This window comes from Salvelinus sp. IW2-2015, linkage group LG6.1 (assembly GCF_002910315.2).
Source record: "Salvelinus sp. IW2-2015 linkage group LG6.1, ASM291031v2, whole genome shotgun sequence".
Lineage (NCBI taxonomy): Eukaryota > Metazoa > Chordata > Actinopteri > Salmoniformes > Salmonidae > Salvelinus > Salvelinus sp. IW2-2015.
Window position 1 is genome coordinate 5,997,257 of NC_036845.1, and position 12,240 is coordinate 6,009,496.

General features: G+C 40.8%; 2 protein-coding genes across 2 annotated transcripts in view; both read left to right on the forward strand.

Annotated features, from left to right (window-relative positions):
* LOC111964930 (transmembrane protein 158) overlaps positions 1 to 2,921 on the forward strand; it is a 29,808-nt gene extending 26,887 nt beyond the window's left edge. The window contains exon 2 of the mRNA XM_023988804.3: positions 2,638 to 2,921. The gene's annotated coding sequence lies outside the window, so the exon portion shown is untranslated. The remainder of the gene's footprint in view (positions 1 to 2,637) is intronic.
* Positions 2,922 to 4,093: 1,172 nt separating this feature from the next.
* On the forward strand, positions 4,094 to 11,829 carry LOC111964932 (RWD domain-containing protein 1). The gene is made up of 6 exons (XM_023988806.3): positions 4,094 to 4,285; positions 4,729 to 4,794; positions 4,886 to 5,016; positions 8,705 to 8,987; positions 10,894 to 10,956; positions 11,101 to 11,829. The coding sequence occupies exons 1-6, from the start codon at positions 4,213 to 4,215 to the stop codon at positions 11,211 to 11,213; spliced, it is 729 nt and encodes a 242-aa protein (XP_023844574.1). The 5' UTR covers positions 4,094 to 4,212; the 3' UTR covers positions 11,214 to 11,829.
* The last annotated feature ends 411 nt before the right edge of the window (positions 11,830 to 12,240 follow it).

Genomic DNA, 12,240 nt, shown 5'->3' on the forward strand with positions numbered 1-12,240 from the left:
TTTGGCTGTGGGCACCTTTTCACTGCATAGTGAAAGTGTAACTTTTTATGTGAGCAGCACCCATGCTAAGTTTTTATGTCCCAAATGTTTGCTTTCAATATATTTGAAGGGTATGTACAGAACGTTGATTTTCACTGAATGTTGTCATTTTTAAAAATGTAGTTTGAACAATAAGGACCAGTTTCATTGATGTAGAAATCCTAGTCTTGGACTAAAAAGCAATTAGTTTCAATTGATTGGTCCATTGAGCATCCTTTTTTTAAGGAATAGGTTTAATCTGGGTCCTGGAAACCGACCCTCAACTTTTAAATAATCTTACTTTTGAATTAATGATAATAGAGATGAACATACTATGTGTATTTGTATATTTAATTAAGTTTACAGTGAATGTGTAGGAAGATAAAACGTAAAGGTAAAAATGGATTATGTCAAAATCCTATTTTTTACACACATACACACACACTTAAATCATAGTTTATTCATCATATGCACAGGATACAGCGTAAACGGTGAAATGAAATGCTTACTTGCGAGCTTCCTCAACATTGCAGAAATAATCAAATGAGCGCTAAAACTAACACAGTCCTGATAAAGGAATTTATATGTTTAAAGTAATGACTAAAGAATTCCACCCTGAAACCATGTAATTGTATGAAATGTGTGTGTGACTAGGCCATTGTGTTACTATGTAGCAATGTGAGAGTTGAGACAACAAAGGACAACTGAACTACAGATGACCTTGTTGTAACTCTGAAAACTGACAACAGGAAAAAGGGCCCTTCCAAGGCCTCTCTAATCTAGGGAGGAGAGGAACGGCGAGAAACTGCCAAGGCTGGTAGAAAAGTGATAAAACTGTGTGTGTGTGTGTGTAAGTAGGTGGAGAATCTGAGCCTAATTATTATTAAACCCAGGGTCTTACAAACCTCTGGGAATTGTTCAAAGTTATAAAATAGTTGAGTTATCATCATTGGGATTGAAAATTCTCGTGTCAAGTCCAAAATACTGTCAATAATAAAAAAAGGAGTTAAAAAAACAAGGTAATAATAATATACTGTGAATATACTACTGTATGTCAGTGTACTGTTATATACAAGTAAGTAGAAAGTAAATAGTGACTAGTTAGGAGCAAGGTAGAGTGGTAAATAATAAATAGGTGTGTGTTGTGTGTGAGAGTGAGAGAGAAGTGGGAATACAGAGATTCTGTGCAAATAGTCTTAAGGTGCAGGTGGACAGCCGCCATGGGTTAGCTGTTCAGCAGTCTTATGGCCATGAGGTAGAAACTGTCTCTGAGCCCTGATGCTCCTGTACCGCATGCCAGGCAGTAAGGGAGTAAACAGTCCATGACTGGGGTGGCTGAATTCTCTGGCAATCTTCCGGGCTTTCCTCAGACACCGCCTGGTGTAAATTTCCTGTAGGGCTAGGAGCTCACCCTCTGTAGATCCACGTCCGAGACCAGTGCAGCTGCCGTAGCAGGCGATGATGCAGTCAGTCATAATGCTTTCGATGCAGCTCCAAGGTCCGCTAGAGGGTGCTATTATTACCCTGACGTCAAGTAATAGCGCCCTCAGCGGACCTTGGGGCTACTCTCGATGGTGCATCATACACACACAGACACACAGACACACAGACACACGCTTTCACAATGGCCTTTTCTCATTTGGGTAAAAGTCCATCCTCTTTCCTCCATCCTCTCTCCTCTGTGACCTGGAAACCGATAAGTGGTTGAGTGGTCGAGGAAGTGCCAATTCTTTAGTAAGCAGATGGAAGTGTCCTCCCCTTCTCGATAGCCACCTTTCGTCGAGGTTAGTCATGTGTATCCTATCTGTAGTCCTTCGCGGAAGTTTTGAAATCTGCCACAACCCCTTTGAATTAGCTATTGTTTTCTCGAAGGACAAAAGAATGCAAACATTTAAAAACAATATGCTACTTATCCTTTTATCTTTAAAATCGCTTGCACAGCTAGCTAAATACATTTTTAGCACTTTACACATTTATTTTACACATTTATCTGTAAACGTAATTTGCCTGATGACATGCAGTGGAGAAGGACTGTCTCATTTCAAACAAGCACATTTCCATTCACGTTCCCTTTCCTTGCCTCCTCTCATCGATTACCTTTGACCTTTTTTTAAAAGGAGGGGACAGAGGAACAGTGGTGTAGTGGTGCCTGGAGAAGTGGTATACTCAAATGTTGGCCCAAATATCCCAAACGGCCCGCCCGGCGAAGGAAAGGTGCCGTGTTTGAAAAATACTATGAGAAAGTGACATAAAATTATAAATCCCGTATTGGTCTTTCACAGTCAGGCCAACCCAATCTGTATTGTGCAAGTAGGCTAATAGTAGGCCAACTATTGAAACAGATAAATTAGGCTGTCAACTTAGTCATAAAATCACAAGTTTTAATAGAAAAACAACTAAATTGGATGTTCTAAGTCCAAAACAATGCTTAAACCACATCATGAGACCACTTTTATGGCCTGGGATTTTTTTTTCTTCCCGGAGTGTAGTTACCCTTGAATTAAAGTGTGCAGGCACCTAGCACTGTTTGGCTAGCTTCTTTCTGTAGCACATGAGATGGAGTTTGCTAAACAAATGGCCACTGGATTGATGCAAATAATCATGATATCATTCTGTCAGGTAGGCTACATTGTAGCTAGTTAACATTTAATTGACAAGGTTTTTGGGAAAGCCTTTCCATCTACCAGAAGACGGCTAGGCCTATTGTTAGCATCGCCATATTTTTCCTGTTCCTTAATGGTTTGAAACCTGGACATTGTACTTCATATTATGAAGCAGGTCTTACCTTTCTTCAAAGTAGCCTATAGCCAAAATCCCACCATTGAAACATGGAGGCAATTATTTTATAAAGACTTCCTCATATGCGTTCTGCTGTTCTGTTGGTTTTCTTTCAACTTTCTTTCATTGTCTAGCGGCTAAAGGCATTATCCTAGTTATATTAGAAACCAATCCCATGATAGATCCTGCATCTTTAGATCTTCCCTCTTTCTACATTTCTAGGATATTTTCATCTCTGTTCATATGCACATTTAAGAAAGGTGTTTTCCTGTAAATTGCATTTAGGAACATTTGCGTGTAGGCCTTACTGCTGTGTGCACATTGCTGCGCCTAAAATATGAATAAATAATAGTTGATCAACATTATAAGTTAAACATTCTGATCTGTTCCATCAGCTTTATAAATTGATACGGCATATCCCTCCATTACTTTGTATACCCAATGCCCACTGAAAAATACGTTTGTATATGATAATACAGCATATACTCTCCACTACACCACTGCAGAGGACAGAGGAGAGAAGATGCAGGATTTGAGCAAACCAATTGAGGAAAGGTCAATGACTACAGTATAAATGAAAAGGCCAATGCCATGGCCCTTTACGAATATACTAGACTAAAATAATCTATTGAAGAAAAGTATAAAACGTTTCATACATGATGCCGAACTAATAATATTAATGAGTAGATAATAACCTAAGAGATTTGAACGGAAAATGTATCCGTATCTAACAGATATAATTGCATAATTAGCCATTCGATGAGTTAACTTTGTCAAACCAACCTTCTGCGACTCAGAGTGAGAACATAAAAGGATTGCCGACGTAGTCGATCAACAACGGGCCCACAGACAGATATTTCAGTGGATGTATAAATGTGAAGCATCCGGTTGGCGTTTCCACTCACTACCAAATATGGTAGTGAGAGGAAGCCCACTGGCGCGCAGTGGGAGAAGATGTAACGAGATGGATTTTGGCCGACATTCTGCACATCTTCTCATCAATTAAACAGTTGATCTCAATACAGTTTTCTGTTCCCAAAACTAGAATCTGTTATGAACAGAACAGACTTGTAGACTCCGCCCTTTGCAAACGTTTTACAAAATCACGCTGTTTAGGAGTGCAAAGTCGAATTGAGTTATTGCACACGTGCACTTCACAGGGTAGGCGTTCCCTAACGGAAATATGCAAAGGTACCTAGAACGCGCCAATAGGATAGCGCTAGCGCGTGCTTGGCTCTGCCCTTCTTCTTGCCCACTATGATCCTGCCCACCATGACTATTATGTTCCCATTGGAAATGACAATGGGTCTATCTTGGTTATATTAAAGTCTTTGGTGGGGCCTTCTTTGAGCACGCACACGTCTGTGCCCGGTTGGTTAACTTTGCTAGCTCATTGATGGACCATAGTAGAAGAAAATGACAGATTACGCTGAGGAGCAGCGAAACGAGCTGGAAGCTATAGAGTCAATTTACCCGGACTCGTTTACAGGTTAGTTTCCTACGAGTCTGTCTCGGTTGGTTTCCAAGCTGGCAAACGCTAGCTAGCCAGCTGGCTAACTCAGGTTAGCAGTGTGGTGCCAATTTATCTGGCTAGCTAGTTAGCAAGCCAACAACCCACACTATCGAGGAGAAATTGTTTTAGCTAACGATCACATAATGAAACGCCCTCGATCACCACACACTCAAAGTTAGTCAGTGCCACTGCCCTGTTTAGCTAGCTTAACAAACTCAACTGCACTTACAGTGCCATACAGTTAGTCAGGCTCTCCAGCAGGTGAGTTGATCATAGTCAACGTCTTCCACTTTTCAATAACGAAATTATTTTAGAGCAACGGGATCCACTTTCTGTCAAACTTTTTGATTTTCATTCATTTGCATAACAATGATGTGACTGCTCTGCTGACTTTCATATTTGCTTTGGCCCTCCTGTAGTGCTATCAGAGGTGCCCACCAGCTTCACCATCACTGTGACATCGGACGCAGGGGAAAACGATGAAAGTAAGCAATAACCTAACCTATCACCAGGCTAGGGTATTACTACATTTGTTGTTTGTTTATTTGTTAACCTAATGCCTCTGTGTTATTGTAGCGATTGAAGTGACTCTACAGTTCACCTATGTGGAGAAGTATCCCGATGAGGTGCCGCTGTGGGAGATATACTCCCAGGAGAACCTGGAGGATTCAGACGCAGAGGGCATCCTCACCTTACTGCAGCAGCAGGTATGTTACACGCATGTGCACACACTCACTCATAGGGCTGTTACGGTGACCGAGTCATGATGGCAGTCAAATTCCATGTGACAGTTTAGTCACTGTAATTAGGCTTCTCCAAGCTCTGATGCTGCTCATGGTCATTAGTAGCCTACCAAACTTGCTAACTGCCTGGTACTCCGCACTCTATTGTCCCTCAAATCACTGACATCAATGTAATTGGAAATCAAATCAAACACTTCATGAGCTTATGTTGCGCAAAATTTCTATAGGCTTTGCAATTGCGTGAGAAAACAGAGTAATGGCCTCTAGTAAATAGAGGAGGATCCCATCAGCTTTCTATAGGCTAGGCCTACTATATTTATTTCTCAATCTTAATAATATTAAGCACATTGCTTCTCTTTAAAACCGGAGTATAGCCTACCTGGCTGGCATGAAAATGAACCACAGGAATAGCGTCTTTCCATTCTCTATTTAAGTGCAAAGATGACATGTATTTTTTTTCCCGCTGCCCCTATTTCGAGACCGGTGCATAATGGTCCATTTCAAAATAAATTTCACAGATATTATTTACTATATGTAAAGACTAAATTTTATCAATAATATTGTGATGGGTGACAATATTAGCCTATCACTTGTGAATGATATATTATCACTTGTGACTGATGTGGTAAGATGGCGCTGAAGAGGATGGCTGTCGTTTTACATGCCGTAACCAATTGTGCTATTTTGTTCATTTTTTGTGTTTTGTAACTTTTATTTTTCAACTTATTTTGTACATAATGTTGCTGCTACCATCTCTTATGACTGAAAATAACTTCTGGACATGAGAACTGGGATTACTCACCATTAATTGGAAGAAGAAATTTCCTTTAACGAGTCCGACGAGAAAGATACACTGCTCTCCCGGGAACAGGCCCAGATCCCTGTCATTTGAGTGAGGAAAAGAGAACGCAGATCGGGCTGCCTTTTAAGAATCCGAGCGAGTAAACTCCCACTGCCATCAATTCTACTTGCTAACATGCAATCATTGGAAAATAAAATTGATGACTTACGATTGTCCTACCAATGGGACATTAAGAACTGTAATATCTTATGTTTCACTCGTGGCTGAACGACGACACGGGTAATATAGAGCTGGAGGGAGTTTCAATGCACCGGCAGAACAGAGAAGCTACGTCTGGTAAGACGAGGGGTGTGTCTTTTTGTCAATTATTGTCATATTTACCAGCATGTCACATGTGCAACCAGAGGGAAAAAAACTCTAGACCACCTTTACTCCACACACAGAGATGCATACAAAGCGCTCCCCCACCCTCCATTTGGCAAATCTGACCATAATTCTATCCTCCTGATTCCTGCTTACAAGCAAAAACTAATGCAGGAAGTAGCACAATACGGAAGTGGTCAGATGATGCGGATGCTACGCTACAGGACTGTTTTGCACAGACTGGAATATGTTCCGGGATTCATCCAATGGCATTGAGGAGTATACCACCTCAGTCAACAGCTTCATCAATAAGTGCATCGACGACGGTGTCCCCACAGTGACCGTATGTACAGTTGAAGTTTACATACACCTTAGCCAAATACATTTAAAATCAGTTTTTCACAATTCCTGACATTCAATCCTAGTAAAAATTCCCTGTTTTAGGTCAGTTAGGATCACCACTTATTTTAAGAATGTGAAATGTCAGAATAATAATAGAGAGAATAATTTATTTCAGMTTTTACTTCTTTCATCACATTCCCAGTGGGTCAGAAGTTTACATACACTCAATTAGTATTTGGTAGCATTGCCTTTGAATTATTTTACTTCGGTCAAACGTTTCGGGTAGCCTTCCACAAGCTTCCGACAATAAGTTGGGGGAATTTTGGCCCATTCCTCCTGACAGAGCTGGTGTAACTGAGTCAGGCCTCCTTGCTAGCACACACTTTTTCAGTTCTGGCCACAACTTTTCTATAGGATTGAGGTCAGGGCTTTGTGACGACCACTCACAATACCTTGACTTTGTTGTCCTTAAGCCATTTTGCCACAATTTTGGAAGTATGCTTGGAGTCATTGTCCATTTGGAAGACCCATTTGCGACCAATCTTTAACTTCCTGACTGATGTCTTAAGATGTTGCTTCAATATATCCACATAATTTTCTTTCCTCATGATGCCATCTATTTTGTGAAGTGCACCAGTCCCTCCTGCAGCAAAGCATCCCCACAACATGATGCTGCCACCCCTGTGCTTCACGGTTGGGAGGGTGTTCTTTGGCTTGCAAGCCTCCCCCTTTTTCCTCCAAACATAGAGATGGTCATTATGGCCAAACAGTTCTATTTTTGTTTCATCAGACCAGAGGACATTTCTCCAAAAAGTTTGAAATTTGTCCCCATGTGCAGTTCCAAAACGTAGTCTGGCTTTTTTATGGCGGTTTTGGAGCAGTGGCTTCTTCCTTGCTGAGCGGCCTTGCAGGTTATGTCGATATAGGACTAGTTTTACTGTGGATATAGATACTTTTGTNGTTTTACTGTGGATATAGATACTTTTGTACCTCTTTCCTCCAGCATCTTCACAAGGTCCTTTGCTGTTGTTCTGGGATTGATTTGCACTTTTCGCACCAAAGTACGTTCATCTCTAGGAGACAGAACGCGTCTCCTTCCTGAGCGGTATGACGGCTGCGTGGTCCCATGGTGTTTATACTTGCGTACTATTGTTTGTACAAATGAACGTGGTACCTTCAGGCATTTGGAATTTGCTCCCAAGGATGAATCAGACTTGTGGAGGCCGCAGAATACATGGATATTTTTTAGAGGCATTATGGCCACACAAAGGGGATGCAGCTGGGAAATTCGAGGCATTATCAAGTGCTTGTCAAATTGTGAAAGAGACTGATGAAGTGTTTACAGCCTGTACAAAAAACAAAGCAGAGCTCATGCCTTTCATACAACTTTTTTCAAATCATCTTTAGTCGCATCATGCGGCCTTAGAATGTATTAAAAAATGTAAACATATAGCCCAACATTTGTATCACAACTAAAGTTACATAAATAACTCTAAATTAAGCATGTATGAGTACCTGTTTCTTTGTTAACCACTCATCACAGAATAGCCGCATGTGCGCACTTGCTCAAATCATTTGGAGAAAATACCCTTTCTATTTTATTCAGCTTTGTTTTAATTGTATTCTTCATACTATAAAATAATGCCACGGAATTCTAAGCAAATGCTAAATGAACTACAGCCATATGGCATAGCCAGATCAGGGCCTAACATGGGGACAATGCAGAATATGCTATTCTGTTCTTCTGAAATAGACTACATTTTCTTCATATCATGTTTCTTTAGACCGGTCTAAAATAAATAATGGATTTATTGTGATGGTGTAGGCTATATTACATGGATTTATTAGACTTTTTCCAAATGTAGATGTTCCAAGGGTCTGCATCAGTGGCTTGTAGGCTATGTGTGGAAGACGGGAGATGCTAAATGTGTTTGTTAATTAACGGTCAATTACCGTGAGACCGGCAGTTATTTGCTTTACAATCACTGGCTAACAGCCCTACTCAGTCACTCTCTCTGTCTGGTCCACCATTCTCGCCTTACTGCAGCTCTGTATGTTTGTTTGTCCGTCAGTCTCTCTCCGCCTGTCTATTCAGCCTTACTCGGCAATGAGAACGCTTACATCTGTGTTTATTTATTTTTCTAGGCTGAGGAAAACCTTGGAATGGTGATGATATTCACCCTAGTTACAGCAGTTCAGGACAAACTGAACGAATTAGTCGACGAGATAAAAAACAGAAGAGAGGAAGAGAAGAGGCGAAAAGAGGAGGCGGCGGAGGAGGCTGAGAAGGTGCTCTTCCAAGGAACAGTGGTCACCATCGAGAACTTCCTGTCATGGAAAGCCAAGTTTGAGCTGGAGATGGCTGAGTTGAGGAGGAAACGTCAGAAAGAGGAGGAACAACAGCAGGTTGGGAAGATTAAACTAACAGGTATGTGTCTACCCCCCCAAATCTCTCTTCATTCCCAGCCAAGAGGATTAGGGTTGAATGGCGGGAACCTGGTTACTGAGATTTACTGTGATTTACAGCCCAAAATCACTCCCTTTTTCCAGGATGAATAACTGCGAGACACTGATAAATATATTCAATTATTTATACGAACAGCTTGGCTTGAAATGGAACTGTCAAATTATATGCGATGTCTAAATCTGGCTTCTCTATGGCCTCTGTATGATAAATCATCAGTGCTCAGGGTGGGGACAGACAGCCCATCTCAGTATGGAGTACAGTTCACAATGCATGTAGACCTATCATTTCATCATGGTAACTTTTCTTCTAGTGATAGGTACGCCTACATTTGCTGCAGCATAGTCTATGCTCCAATAATATAAAGACCAAATATGTCTAATTTACCCATCTGCATCTGGCTTTTTTTATTTCAGGCTCGAATATCATTGCTTTAAATCAGTGCACTTTGTCAGTTTCTCTCTCTCCATCAATTCCATTCAAATTGCATCCAAAATAGATAATCCTGTTCTAGATGTCCTAGCCTACCTCTTTCAGGTAATAAATTCAATGCAGTATTAGGCCTTATATTTAGCTAATTAATGATAGGTTATGCATGATCTTCTAACTTATAGCCTCTGTCTCTTGCGCAATACGCACGCATCGGTGTGCCGCTGGCCTCTCTCTTTTCCCATGCAGGAAAAGCTAGACTAGAATAGTTTGCTGGACATGATTTTTCGTAGCATTTCTTATACCAATAGACTATTCGAAGAGACGCAAGCTCGTGTTTACTGAAAGTTGAATACAGCAGCCAATAAAACTCACGGGTAGTTTGAAATAATAGTCAATGTGCGATGCCTGTAGGCTATAGCAGTTATTTGTTCAGACCCTTAACCATTCAATCTTCGTGAAGTGAAAGCCTTCTACATCTAATTCTAGTCCTGTATTATTCAAGGATGTCTTTAGAATGATGAAGATAATGCCAACTTTTTTAAACTGTTGAAAGTGAGGAAGGAATGAATCAACAAGAGGTAGGCTAATAACATTTGGGGAAATATTATGAAAGGTGTATATATGCGTCAGCCTACTAATTATACAAACAGACCCTATTATATTTCGATCAAATTCGCTAGCCTATACTTGTAACTTTTACTGAGCAGCACATGCGGCCTACAATGTATTTTAATGTATGGCTCATCAGTAGCATCAGGCTTGAATTTTCAATCAAATCCAGACAGGTCTATTTATATGCAATTGAATGGCACTTCCAGTTTTGGTGGGAAATACCTGGTTACCGGGAGAGAGATTATTTATTCACAGGATGGAACATTTGCAAAATACCTGGAAAATCTTCAACCCTAATCTGGATGCTACATCTCCGCCATCATGTACAGTCAAAACATGAACCCAAGTGCTTCAAGTTTCTGCATTTCTTTTATTTAACCAGGAGAAGTCCATTGAGTCTCTTTTAACAGGGAGACCTGGCCAAGAAAGCAGCAGTAGTCAATACAACATTACATAATGTAAAACATACAATCAGCACAACACGATCCGGCCTACCGGAAACATTTACACTCCTTCCTGAACATAGTTAATTACATGCCTCTAGTGCACAGTAGGAAAAGTTAGTCCGAACTTGGTAATGGCCCTGGGGACTTTAAGTAGCAACCACCTTGAAGACCATGTCTGGTAACTGCTAGTGGTGAAGGAGAGCAGACTACAGAGGTAGAGGGAGTTTGCCCAGGAGGACTTTATAAGAACACATACCAATGTAGCTGTCAGTGCATGGAAAGCCAGGTCCAGCCCACCATTTGAGACGAGGTTCTCAATGGTTGGTGAGCGTCTTGGCATTTGTACATGATTAACACTTTACACTTTTTTTCTCTACCAGGAAAAAAGCTATTTGAGACCGATCACAATCTTGACACATCAGATATACAGTTCCTGGAAGATTGTAAGTATAGCGGAGTCATACAACTGTAGTGTGTGTATGTTTGTGCGGGTTTGTCTGAGTATGTCTGAGGTAAGAGAAGTATGGTGATTAGCGAGGGGATCTGTAAAAGGTTGTACAATAACTTTGCTCTTCCCTCCCGTTCAGCTGGAAACAGTGTTGAAGTGGACGAGTCCCTCTTCCAGGACCTTGAGGAACTCGACCTGGATGAAGACGACCCTGACTTTGACCCTCTGGCACTGGGCAGTGATGAGGACTGAACTAGGAAGAAGAGAAAGATGCCATGGGCATGTTCCAGGCAGACCTGTTTTCAAATACTATTTATATTCTTTAAAATACTTTGAGCATTTGCTCTAGCCTGCCTGGGGTGCCAGATGAGTGGGGATTGCAGTGTTGCAACTATTTTATTGGTTCCATTGTGCCTGGCAAGCTCAATCAAGCCCAGAAGAAAGCATTTGAAATTATTTCAAATAGTATTTGAAACAAGGTCCGGTCCCAGATCATCTTTATTGCAGTCACGTTGTGCTGCACAGATTCAGATCCCCCAACGCCTGGAGAAGTGTTTTGCATCTCAGGAACGACATCAATGTGATATAGAATTCTTCTGAGATGCGCAGCACGACTGTAATATTTACGACTTTGAACGCAACCGATACTAACAGGAAGGGATCATCACAGGAAGGGGAGTCACAGTATCTGACCAAGCACAGAGAAGAAAGACAACCAATAACACCCACATTTATGTTCTAAACATGAACTATAACTCCAGTTGACTGTAAACACAGAATCACCTCAAGGCATTTATACACCCTTGTCAATGAATTGATTTATACCCTGATGCCATTAAAGATGCACTATGCAGAAATCTCTTCACCATTTCCTGGTCACAAAAATTCTAGTTTGCTTAATTTCAGTTTGACAAAACAAGTATAGTGTAGAGAATCATTGTACCATCTAAATCGCTGTGAAATGTCTTTTCCATAAACAAAAATCTTGTATTGTCAGCTGTTTGAAGCTGGTGTACAAAACCAAAAGTTAAAGATACTTAAACAGGTAGCATAGAAATAGCTCACATAGAACAGATCTACTGCTTCTTAGACTTGCTTTCAATGAGAATGAAAGATCTATAACTCGCATTTGTGAATTTTGTGTTAAGTACTTGTCTTGGATGTGGGCGACTAAGGACTTTACATTGCCATCTAGATAATCTGAATGTGGAAAAATAGGGAATAAGTGCTTGCCGGCTTGGAATTCACAAGGCAGTTGTAGAAACTCTGACTGGCCCAC